Source organism: Urocitellus parryii, chromosome 1, assembly GCF_045843805.1.
Source record: "Urocitellus parryii isolate mUroPar1 chromosome 1, mUroPar1.hap1, whole genome shotgun sequence".
Taxonomy (NCBI): Eukaryota; Metazoa; Chordata; class Mammalia; order Rodentia; family Sciuridae; genus Urocitellus; species Urocitellus parryii.
Genome location: NC_135531.1, coordinates 250,763,723 through 250,777,086, shown reverse-complemented (window position 1 = coordinate 250,777,086; position 13,364 = coordinate 250,763,723). Strand labels below are relative to the sequence as shown.

At 34.0% G+C, this 13,364-nt stretch overlaps 1 protein-coding gene across 1 annotated transcript in view; it reads left to right on the top strand.

Moving 5' to 3' along the window:
- Positions 1-13,364, top strand: part of Catspert (catsper channel auxiliary subunit tau) — a 126,546-nt gene that overhangs the window by 5,370 nt on the left and 107,812 nt on the right. The window contains 2 exon segments of the mRNA XM_026405358.2: positions 10,212-10,301; positions 11,798-11,849. Coding sequence (XP_026261143.2) covers positions 10,212-10,301; positions 11,798-11,849 — 142 coding nt within the window.

The following is a 13,364-nucleotide window of genomic DNA, read 5'->3' as shown; positions in this document are numbered from 1 at the left end:
GCCCTGCGCTTGCCAGGTGAGCGCACTACTGCTTAAGCCACATCCCCAGCCCCGTACCATTGGTTTTCATGTCTGTTTTGGTGCCAATACCATGTCATTTTTGTTACTATAGCTCTGTAGTATAATCTAACATCTGGTATTGTGATGCCTCCTGATTCATTTTTCTCACTGAGCATTACTTTGGCTATTCTAGGCCTCTTATTTTTCCAAATGAATTTCATGATTGCTTTTTCTAGTTCTATGAAGAACATCATTGGGGCCTTAATAGGAATTGCATTATATTTATATAGCACTTTTGGTAGTATGGCCATTTTGACAATATTAATTATGCCTATCCAATGACATGGGAGAGCTTTCCATCTTCTAAGGTCTTCTTCAATTTCTTTCTTTAGTGGTCTATAGTTTTCATTGTAGAAGTTTTTCACCTCTTTCATTAGATTGATTCCCAAATATTTTATTTTCTTTGAGGCTATTATGAATGGAATGGTTTTCATAATTTCTCTTTAAGTGGATTTATCAATGATGTATAGGAATGCAATTGATTTATGGGTGTTAATTTCATATCTTGTTACTTTGCTGAATTCATTTATGAGTTCTAAATGTCTTCTGGTGAAGTTTTATGGGGTCTTCTAAATATAGAATCGTGTCATCATGTCTGTTGTATTTCATTCAATCTTAATTTTCATTTAATTAATTACTCTATTATAGAACTTTTTTCCATTTTGGGGCTTAGGGGCTTGTTTTTGAGTTATTTTTGAATGTAGTATTTTCCTAAGTATTTTTTGGTAGAGCCTCCTTAGTGGTCAGGAATTCTTACCATGAAATGTTTTTATTTATCATCCTGTTTAGAAATATAGCTTTGCTAAATGTAACAATCATGACTGGCAATTGTTTTTTTCCACCCCGTAGAGCTTGAAATATCTCATTCTAAGCCCTCCTTGACTATATGGTCTCAATTGAAAAGTCAGAATGATCCTCACTGCTTTACCTCTAAATGTGACCTGAAATTTTTCTCCTGCAGCCTTTAATATTCTTTACTTTTTTCTATGTAAGGCATTTTAATTATAGTGTGTCTTAGAGCAGTTCTTTTTTTTTTAAGAGAGAGAGAGAAAAAAATTTTTTTAATATTTATTCTTTAGTTTTCGGTGGACACAACATCTTTATTTTATTTTTATGTGGTGCTGAGGATCGAACCCAGCACCCCACGCATGCCATGCAAGCATGCTACCACTTGAGCCACATCCCCAGCTCAGAGCAGTTCTTTTTAAATTTTGTCTATTTGGATTTCTGTATGCCTCCTGGATGTGAATAGTTCCTCTCATTTCTTTTTTTAAACTATTTTTTAAAATTTATATATGACAGCAGAATGCATTATAATTCTTATTATACATATAGAACACAATTTTTCATATCTCTGGTTGTGTACAAAGTATATTCAAACCAATTCATGTCTTCATACATGTACTTTGGATAGTAATGTCCATCACATTCACCATCATTGCTAATACCACACCCACTCCCTTTCCCCTTCCACCCCTCTGCCCTATCAAGAGTTCGTCTATTCCTCCTATGCTCCCTCTCCCTACCCCATTATGAATCAGCCTCCTTATATCAGAGAAAACATTCAGCATTTGGTTTGGGGGGATTGGCTAACTTCATTTAGCATTATCTTCTCTAACTCCATCCATTTACCTGCAAATGCCATAGTTGTATTCTCTTTTGTTGCTGAGTAATATTCCATTATGTATATATGCCATATTTTTTATCCATTCATCTATTGAAGGGCATCTAGGTTGGTTCCACAGTTTAGTTGTTTGAATTGTGCTGCTATAAACATTGATGAGGCTGTGTCCCTGTAGTATGCTGTTTTTAAGTCCTTTAGGTATAGACTGAGGAGAGGGATAGCTGAGTCAAATGGTGGTTCCATTTCCAATTTTCCAAGAAATCTCCATACTTCTTACCATATTGGCTGCACCAAATTGCAGTTCCACCCTCAGTATATGAGTGTACCTTTTCCCTATATTCTCATCAAACTTATTGCTGTTTGTCTTCATAATAGCTGCCATTCTGACTGGAATGAGATGAAATCTTAGAGTGGTTTTGATTTGCATTTCTCTAATTGCTAGCAATGATGAACATTTTTTTTCATATATTTGTTGATTGATTATATATCCTTTTCTGAGAAGTGTCTGTTCAGGTCATTTATTTATTTGTTTTTTTTGTGGGTTTTTTTTTTTTTTTTTTGGTGCTTAGCTTTTTGAGTTCTTTACATACCCTAGAGATTAGTGCTCTATCTGATGTGTGAGGGGTAAAGATTTGATCCCAGATGTAGGCTCTCTATTCACCTCACTGATTGTTTCTTTTGCTGAGAAGAAACTTTTTAGTTTGAGTCCATCCCATTTATTGATTCTTGATTTTAATTCTTGCACCAAAGGAGGCTTATTAAGGAAGTTGGGGCCTAATCCCACATGATGGAAATTAGGGCCTACTTTTTCTTCTATTAGACGCAGGTTCTCTGGTTTTATTCCTAGGTCCTTGATCCATTCTGAGTTGAGTTTTGTGCATGGTGAGAGATAGGGTTTAATTTCATTTTGTTTCATATGGATTTCCAGTTTCTCCAGTACCATTTGTTGAAGAAGCTATCTTTTCTCCAATGCATGTTTTTGTAACCTTTCTAATATAATTGTAATTTTGTGGGTTAGTCTCTATGTCCTCTGTTCTGTACTGTACCATTGGTCTACCAATCTGTTTTGGTGCCAATAACATGCTGTTTTTGTTACTATTGCTCTGTAGTATAGTTTAAGGTCTGGTATAGTGATGCCGCCTACTTCACTCTCCTGCTAGGGATTGCTTTAGTTATTCTGGGTCTCTTATTTTTCCAGATGAATTTCTTGATTGCATTTTCTATTTCTATGAGGAACCTCATTGGGATTTTGATTGGAATTGCATTAAGTCTGTATAGTGCTTTTCAAAGGATGGTCATTTTGATAATATTAATTCTGCCTATCCAAGAGCAAGATAGATCTTTTCATCTTCTAAGGTCTTTGACTTCTTTCTTTAGGGTTATATAGTTTTCATTATATAGATCTTTCACCTATTTCATTAAGTTGATTCCAAGTGGTTTTTTTTTTTGAGGCTATTGTAAATGGGGTGGTATTCTTTGTTTTCCTTTCTGAGGATTTGTCACTGATATACAGAAATGCCTTTGATTTATGGGTGTTTATTTTATTTTATATCCTGGTACTTTGATGAATTCATTTACTAGTTCTAGAAGTTTTCTGGTGGAACTTTTGAGTCTTCTAGGTATAGAATCATCATCAGCAAGTAGTGCCAATTTGAGTTCTTCTTTTCCTATGTGTATCTCTTTAATTTCTTTTGCCTGTCTAATTGCTCTGGTCAGTGTTTCAAGAACTATGATAGTGCATTCCTATCTTGTTCCAGTTTTTAGATGGAATACCTTCAGTTTTTCTCCATTTAGAATGATGTTGGCCTGGGGCTTAGCATAGATAGCCTTTATGATGTTGTGATATGTTTCTGTTATCCCTAATTTTTCCAGTGTAGGAGTGCTGTATTTTGTCAGATGCTTTTTTTTTTGCATCTATTGAGATGATCATATGATTCTTATCTTTAAGTCTACTGATGTAATGGATTACACTTATTGATTTCCGTATGTTGAACCAACCTTGCATCTATGGGATGAATCGCACTTGATCATGGTGCACGATCTTTTTGATACGTTTTTGTAATCGATTTGCCAGAATTTTATTGAGAATTTTTGCATCTATGTTTATTAGAGATATTGGTCTGAAGTTTTCTTTTTTTGATGTGTCTTAGCCTGGTTTTGGAATCAGGGTGATATTTGCCTCATAGAATGAGTTTGGAAGTGTTCCCTCTTTTTCTGTATCCTGAAATAAGTTGAAGAATATCAGTATTAGTTCTTCTTTTAAAGGTCTTGTAGAACTCGGCTGGGTGTGTATCTGGTCCTGGGCTTTTCTTGGTTGGAAGACTTTTGATGGCATCACTTAAAATTGATCTGTTTAAATTGTATATATCATTCTGGTTCAATTTGGGCAAATTATATGATTATAGAAATTTGTCAATGCCTTCGATATTTAGTTCCTCTCATTTCTAAAGGTAGAAAATTTTTCTGCTATTATTTCACTGAAAATGTGCTGCCACCCTCACAGTATCAACAAAGGATCTTGAGTAGGGGCAATGAGAGATGGAGAAAAATACCAAGACAAAGAAAACACACAGATATTTTTAGGTAAAGCTAGGTCCAGGAAGGACAGTGCACTCTGATGGAGGAACAGTGACTTAGAACTCACTCTGCAGGTTTATTATGTAGGGTCTCATAATCACAAGTTAACTATAGGGGCATTGTAAATAGTTTAAGGCTTGTGAGTTATCAAGAGGTTTCTTTGTGCACTAAAAAGTTACTGAGCTGGTAACATTTTTGTAGCTATCCTACTGTTGCAGTGCTGGGAACATTCTTCTATTATCCTGCTACACCTAGGGAGCCTATTGTCCTGGAATGTCTGAAAACTGTTAGTGTAAGAGCCAAGTGTTAATAACATCCTTGCCTTTTTGAAAAGGAATTTTTCCCCCCAGGCTTGGCTTTTGCTGACTCTGCAGGATCAACCAATGACCAGGGACTTATCTACTGTCCACAAAAATGTTTCTTAATGCCATTGCCTGTATCTTCAGGGTCTCTTCTAACCCAATGACTCTTAAATTTTGTCTTTTGCTGTCCCAGAGTTCTTATATATTCTTGTTGTATTTTTTTCCTTTATTGCATCCTGAGTATTCAAGTTTATATACTCTCTTCAAAGCATGAAGTTCTGTGTTTGAGGCCCAAAGTTCTATTTTCTACATAATCTAATCTGTTGGTCATACTTTCAAATGGAAGTTTTTATTTGATTCATTATGTTTTATTTTCAAAAAGTTCTGAATATTTTTAGTTACTCTTTTTTTTTTTTTTTAAATTGGAATGGCCTTTTACCTTCTGTATTTGCTCCTGTAATTTTTTCCTCAATTCTTTTAATGGATCAAACCTTTCAATAATCATTTTTATAGTCTTTTATAGAAGTAGAATTTCATCCACTTCTGTATCTATGGGTTCCTTTGTTGGGGAATTATAAATGGTAGGGGCTTAGCTGTTCCTTCATGTTTTCAGAGGTCTTGAATTTGCTCATCTGTTGAGATGGATTCCTCTTCTTTAGGTGTATAGTTTTTTTTTTTTTTTTTTGTGTGTGTGTGTGTGTGTGTGTGTGTGTGTGGTAAGTTCTGTGTTCTTTGTATCTTTTAGCTTTAACTTCTAAGCTCCATGTAATCTGAGTACTAATTTGAGTCTCCAATGCTACTCAGTTTAAATCAATTATTCTCCAGTGCCACTAAGTTTTCTGCTGTTGAACAACTGATTTAATTTATTCTTAGAGAGCTTCTGCAATCCTCTGGGTTTTTCTAAGCTATTTGCCACCTGCAAATTACTTCTACCTCAACTTTGTGACTTCTTTTTTTTTTTTTTTTTTTTCTGCTGTATGAGTAGATATCCAGGAGTGGGAACTGAGGTCTTCTTATAGCTCTTTATACTTGGGACCTGGTTTTGGTTTGGAGTTTTTATCTCCCCTATTCTTTGTGTTGAAGTATTGTTGGATCTCAAATGGGACTAGTTTGTGCATGGAGTGAGGTTCACTGATATTTGGCTGAGTTGTAGCTCTGCAGTAGGATCTCTACCCTGGGAACTTGTAATTTCTCAGTCACTGCTCAGACCCTTTTAGAAAAAGGAGGGGCAAGCAGTAGCAATAACGGTAATGACTAATACACAGCCTTAAAATAAATGTCTGGTGCCTACTTTGATGTCTATAACACTGATTGCCACATTGAAAGGAATGGTGTTGTCAGCATTTAACATCAGTATCAGTAACAAATACCTGTGAACTACATTTTCTCCTTTAACAACAGCTGTAAACTGTATCCTCCATCATACTAATAATTACAACAGCATGAATGGTGGGGGCAAGAATTCTACAGACAGTTAGTTTGTAGAATAGCTGACAGACAGTAAAGTTACAGTTACTTAAGTGAAGAGAAAATGAAGTAGGCAGGCATGAGAAAGTTTAAAAATATTTAAAAAGTGAACAGAGAGGAAGCAACGGAACAATTACTGATAATGCTACAAAGAATGAAGAATGAAAATAACTCAAAATAATAATATAAAGAGGAAGAGGAAACAAAAGAATTTGGCTATTAGAGGAGAAAGAAAGTGAGGAGGACATAATGAGAAGAACAAAAACAGATAAACAAAAAATCAAACCAAGACGAACCCACAAAGAATCTGCCCTTCCAAAGTTAAAAAAAAGGCTAAATAATAAAGAGGTAATTAAAATATGATTAAAGTGAAAGAAAAATTATCAAACAGATTAGTGCAGTGATAACACACAGAATAAAACAGAGTAAAAAAAAAACAAGTAAAAGAGACAGAGATGGAGAAAAACCTAGAGAAAAAACTCTCAATGAAAAATGAAGGGCTTGTCTGCACTGAGATGGTTAAAAACTGTTTTGCAAGGATGCATGTCACTGCCTATGCTGTTTCATCCTTCTGTGCATTTCTTCGAGGGCTATGAATCCCTTGGATCAAGGACTGACCTCTTTATGTTTCTCACCAAGATGCCAGGCTGTGTGGCCTGGAACTGGCATATGTTGTAGTAGCTCTCTGCTTCCTATCTTATGGTGTAGGGTAGTACAGGTTGGGGAGTACTGACAGTTGGAGTTTTGTCTGGATGGGAAGGTCCATGCTGTCACAGGGCTGATGCAGAGTTCTAAATGGAAACTTCCAGCAGCTGGGTTTAGTTCTGACTGTTCTTTTAAGTTCATTAGGAGGTATTTATTCCAGAGAGATTAGGTATTAGATTAGTATGGACTCCTGTTGCTGTGCAAATGCCAATCTCTGCTGGGTGTCTGGGTCTCACGGACCTCCTGAAAACTTCACTTATAGAATCCTCTCCATGTATTTCACTGCCATGGATGTGGATTTACCAGGATTAGACATGGAGTTCAGACATATCTATCTGATCAGTTTCTGGCCTTTCCCAACCTGGTCACATGAAACACCAGAAACAAAGGTAAAGCAAGCCTCTCTCCTCCCACTGTCCCCAGCCTGAATCTCCAGGGACACAATCCTGTCTGTGCCTATTTCTGGTTCCCATGGCAGACTGGCAGTGCTTTTTATGAACTTATGAGCTCCTGTCACTGAAAACTGCCACATGGCCACCTGCAAATTACTTCTACTTCAACTTTCCACTTGCCTGCAGAGAGATTTTGAGCTTGCCCTCACCACCTCTGGGTTGGTTAAGATAGCCACTTTTACTCCACAGGTTCTCCCACGCCAAATTTATTCACAGTGCTTTTTTCTCTTTCTACCTCAGTTATCCCTCTTCTCTGCAAGGAACAAAGCTGATGCATCTCAAATATATTTCTTGTTCTCTGGCTAAAGCTTTTGAATTTCTATATCTCTATTATGATTTTACTGTCAGATGTTGAATTTTATCACTAAAATTCTCTTAGAAACTCTCACCTTACTGAGAAGGAATATTCCTACTGCTTGAATCTGAAACTGGAGTAACTACAAAAATCTGTAGTGTTTTATACATTAATAGCAAACTATCTGAAATGTTGCATTTGTACTAGCTATAAAAAACAAAATATATGTGAATAAATTCATCCAAGGAAGTGAAATATTTCTACCCTGAAAACAACAAAACACTGATAAAAGAAATTGAAGTGAATACAAGTAAATGGAAAGGTATTTCCATGGATTAGAAGAATTAATGTTTAAATGGTTGTATTACCCAAAGCAATCTATAGATTTTATTTTTGGTATATAGGACATTAACACACTTTCAAAAAGTAAAAACCACTAAATAATATACTTAGGAAATTATCACTTTCCCTTTCAGCTCATTCTCTCCACTTCACCCTACCTTCTTTCCAATTTTGGTAACCTGTTTATGATTTATTCTTCCTATATGACTTCAGATGTGTACTTTATTTTTTCCCTGTAATACAAAATATGTTTTGCTTTTGTCATTTAATAGTAGTGTAAATCACTGTTATTTCATAGCAGTCTTCCTTATTGTTTTAAGTATATGTTATAGTTTATTCAACCAGTGTCCTATTTTGGCTGTTAGGTAGTTTGCAACATTTTGCTGTTGCAAATAATACTGTAATGAAAAACTTTGTGATGTGATTTCACATTTTAGCAGTGCATACTCAGGGAAAATGGTATAACTTTTAAATCTTTATTTCTGATTATGTCTTTTGGCGTTAAAAAGTGTTCTCATTTGTCTTGTGCAGTAGATGTTTTGCCTGAATTCTACTGTCTCATGTCATGGTCTAGATCTCTGCTTTCTTATTGTTTTCTTTTTATTTAGTGTATTTGTACCTGTCCCTTTACACTTGCCTTTTTGAATCACTGTTTTAGGTATATCTCTCATATTAATAGAGTGACTGTCTTGCTAAACTATCCTATCTGAAAGTCCAGAGTCCTAGACCTCAGTTCTGGGCAAACTGGAATGGTTGGTTACCCAATAATATTTATGCATAGACTTGAGTTTTGTGAATCCTTGAGCCCATTTAAATATCCTTTTCCTTTAGTATATAATTGATGTAACTGATAATGTTTGGTTTCAATATGTCATGTCATACTTCCTATGTCTTTTTCATATGTTGTGATTATCATTTTTCTTTAAAATTTTCTTTGGTACTTTGCAAAATGTTTTAATTTTTGTTCCTTGATCTTTTATACTTATTTCTCTGTATCATTTTCATTCTCTTCATTGTTTTCCTATCTTTTCCAGTGCCCTGTATCAAGTTTCATTTGAAACCATGCTATCTTGGGCACCTTGTCTTTATTTCTAAGATGGTTTTTCTTTTTTAGAAAATTTATTTCTTGAGTTGATACATACTCATTTTTTTTCTTTTCAGACATTGTTGAAATTGTGAATGTAGGCATTAAAAAATATCTCCAAATGCTTGTTTGAAGATCTTTAATTCAGTTTGAAAATTTGTGCTATAATTTACTTCTATTTTGTGTTGTTTTTGGAGGGCAGAATTTTTGTCAGTCACCCCCCACCCCCATTTCTTTTAATAAGAGCTTTTAATAGAGTTTGTCTGGGTTTTCTTATTTCTAATTACTTCACGTGTGCCGTGTATATGTGTGTGTGTGTGTGTGTGTGTGTGTGTGTGTGTGTGTGTAGGGGGGCTATGCATGCATTTAGGTGCAGTTAAAAAAAAAGATGAACTTGTAGATGATGAGAAGTGAGGGGATAGGTTGAATACAGTGGCCTATGGTTCCTTGTTATTTTGTTATTCTTAATTTCCCCTTGTCACATCCTTCTTTCTCATTACTAGATGTATTCAAGGGACACCTCTTTCTTCCTCAGCCCAGAAGTAGTGCTTTCCAGAGAAAGCCACCTGTAATCCTTCTCTTTCACTTCTCTTCTCTATAGCTGTTGCTATACCTCCAAATCCTAGACCCCCGGTCAGAATTTTTACTTAGTTTTGAACTTTCTCTTTCTCAGGATAATTGTGTCTGTTCTTTCTTTATGGTTTCCACTTCTCTCTGCTCTTTCCCACAGATTCTTTTAAGAGTTTTCTTCTCTTTATCTCTGTCCCCATAGGTTGTGGCAGGAATTTCAGGGAGAGCTCTGTTGGGATTTGTATTTATTCCTCTCCTTTAGGAAATTTGAAGTTTGTGACATGCTTTTTCAAATAATGTTGGAAGCATAAGCCTTGTGTGGTCTCATTTGTATTCCTTGTTTTGACATACTTATATTTGAGTAGAAATTCAGATTCAGGTGATTCCCATTCTAGGACCAATTGGAACTCTTTTTTTTTTTTATAGTTTTCAATAGGTCTTACTGTATGTTCAGTCTTTTGACAAACTGATTAGGTCATGCTTATACTAATATGCACTTTTCTCCTTTTTCATGATTCCCTTATTGATTTTATATTTAATTGTGTACGTTTTTATTTCCGTGATTACTTATTGATAAATTTATTGAGGATGGGAGTGAGTTTCTTAGGTATATTAGTATCTCACTGCTTAGACTACCTGCTACTTACTGGATACTCTTGAGATAATTACTGAATTAATCTTTTATCTTGTTGTATTCTTTTTCTTCTAAACCCTTTGTTTATTTACATGGTAGATGTTGAGAAAAACTCTTCAAGGGTCTGAGAGTGAAGAACTGGAAATAGCACCATCTGAGCTACCATCTTTGGTGCCATTTGGGGATGTGGTATGTATGATTAACCCTCAAAAACCCAGTGTAAATTATTTATGATTGGATATAAAGCATCATTGATGTTTATAATTTGGTAATCAAAGAGTATGTGCATAAAATGATATTCTCTGAAAACATACTCATGAAATTATTCTTTTTATGAGTCAGAGAAACATTATAATAGTTTCTGAAATTATGGAAATCATCCTGATTTCACAGAAACAGTGATTTTTTTAATATTTATTTTTATTTGTACAAAATACATTTATTTTGTTTACTTACTTTTATGTGGTGCTGAGGATCAAACCCAGGGCCTTGCATGTGCTAGGCAAGTGCTCTACCACTGAGCCACAACCCCAGCCCCAGAAACAGTGATTTTTATACTTAAGATTCCCAAATCCAGTTGTATCAGAATTACCCGGGATACTTTTTCAAATCATTGATTTGGGCATCATCTTAAGATCTGCTAAGTTGGAATCTCCTCCAGAAGATGGGCCTGGGAATCAGTGTTTTACTGAGCTTTTCTATTGATTTATATATTTATTGCCAGATTGACTTTTATTTTGAAATTGACCCCACACCCCTTTCCTGTCCAAAAAGTTCCCACAGAAACAAAAGCCAACATAGTCATCAGACATACATACACTGGGTCTGTTATTGAGGCAGAAAATCAGAAAAGTCTATCATTCTGTTTTGGGTGGTTTTGAGTATAGGACATGAGAATCTATGCATATTTGGAACTGTGAAATATCATGGCATTCCTTTACAAGAATAATGAATACCTTTATTCTTTTATAGCACTATTAGAGAAGTTACTGGGTATAAGAATTTCCCTTGTCCCTCTTCTTTATTTCCTGTCATATACAACCTTTAATATAATATTTCTTCTAATTTAATTGTTTTCTGATACTAAACATGGTTAAATATACTTTAATAGTAAATATTAGAATTAAAGTTTCCTATATTCATTTTATATTTGATTTATGGTTAAAGCACAAAGCACAATTTTCTTTAACATTTAGAAAAATCTTTTAAAGTGAGAATGACTATTTCTTAATCTCTGGTGTGTTGTAGGCAATGAATGATTGTTGAATGAATTAAGTGGTTTTAGGATACTGAGTAAAAGAGCTTATTCAAAACAAAGTATATTTCTTATTTTTAATGTGCAGTATGCTGTATTTTATCATTTTCACCTAATATAAAATAAAAACAATTCAAAGAATGATGATTAGATTTAAGTTTATAATGAAATATTCCTTTGCTTTGTGTTCTTGTTCCTGTAAGTTTATTGGGAACATAATCCTGCTCACTTTTTTTTTCCCTCTCTGCTTCTTTCTAATGCTTTCCATTAACTAGATATTTTAAATGAGAAGTAATATTTCTAATGAGAAAAAAATAATAAAGTGAACTTCATTCTTAAAATTTTAAATATAGTTCAGTGTGAAGTGGAAGATAAGTTAACTTTGTAAAACATGCATTTACTATCTGTGTTTTTGCTTTGATGGTTGTAGGTTGGCTGCCTGGCTGTTCATGTAAAGAACTGCAGAAATTTTGCACAGAGGAGTATCCTTTCTTTGGGTTTAAAACTCATAGTATGATTATATCTCATTGTTTTAGTTATCCACTGCTGCATTCCAAACCTCTCCAACGCTTTTAGGGCTATAAGACTTTAGCAGTTTTATTGTCAATAATTATCTGTGCATCCACTTGATGGTACCTCTGCTTCATAGTAGCATAGCTTGGGTAGCTGTAGTTACCTGGCAGTTCAAAAGGGCTGTGATATCTCAAGTACCATGTTCGCATGATGGTGCTTTAGTGAGGATGACTGGAAGGTTAGGCTTAGTTGGGTTGCTGAAATTGTTGGAAGTCTCATGTACTTTTTTTTGTGTGTGGTGCTTGAGTTTTGCATATGTCAGGTATACATAAGTCAGTGTTTTACTGAGCTTTTCAAGTATACTGAACTGTATTAGTTGAATTTTTCAAAACTTCTCTTTATATAAAAAGAAACACCAAGTCTCCATAATGAGTGGTTTTATGCCATAAGTTTAAAAATAAGCATTCAGTTTATTTAAGGGACTGATATAAAATAAATCTTTTAAAAATATTTAAAGGAAGCATATGTATTACTTACAAATTAGTATTATATCCAAGAAAAACTTTCATTCTTTCTGTGTGGTCCATCATGCTTATTTTTTTCCTGTACTAATTTTGATTTTAAAATGTTAATATTTTTTATCTTGATTACTAAGATTTTAGTATTCTATTAATTTTACACCCTAGGTGAATGCCATTTTAGTCCCAGTCCTAGTCATGTCCATTGCAAACAGTAATCATAAGGCCAGCTCAGATTCAAGGACAGAGAAGGTAAACTCCACTTTTTATGTGGAAGTGACAAAAGAATTTTGAACATCTGTAATCTATTCCAATCATCATGCAAGTTAAAGGAAAAGATATTATCTAGGATGTAATACTAATTTGTTTGAAAGTAGTATATATGCTTCCCTCAAATATTTTTAAAGGATTTATTTTATACCAGTCCCTTAAATAAACTGAATGCTTATTTTTAGACTTATGACATAAAACCATTCATTATGGAGACTTTGATGTTTCTTTTTATATAAAGAGAAGTTTTAAAAACATTTTGTGTGGAGATTTGTAAAAGATAATTAAATCATGAAAAAAAATTGTTTTAAAGCCTGGAGTACTATGAAAGATAATAAAACAGATCAATACAGTATAAACAGAGTGTATAGTAAGGTGAACTGGACAGTAGAACACTTTGCTCCAAATTCTGTTGCCTTAAAATTAAAATAATTCTTCCCAAGTGACAATTTTCTGACTATATAATTTTTCTACATAATTATGTTGTTATATATATTACATATACCTGGAAGTTAATATGTAGAAAATTTTGCAAAGAAATTATGATGTATATCATATTGTATCTATCAGTGATGGGCAAAATATTATTTTAAGATTTCTTTTCTCTTTTTAAATATACTTTACAATTACCTTGTTTACTTGGTTGATTTATTTTTTTTAGGACTTAGCCTGAATTCTATAATGAATTAATTTTAT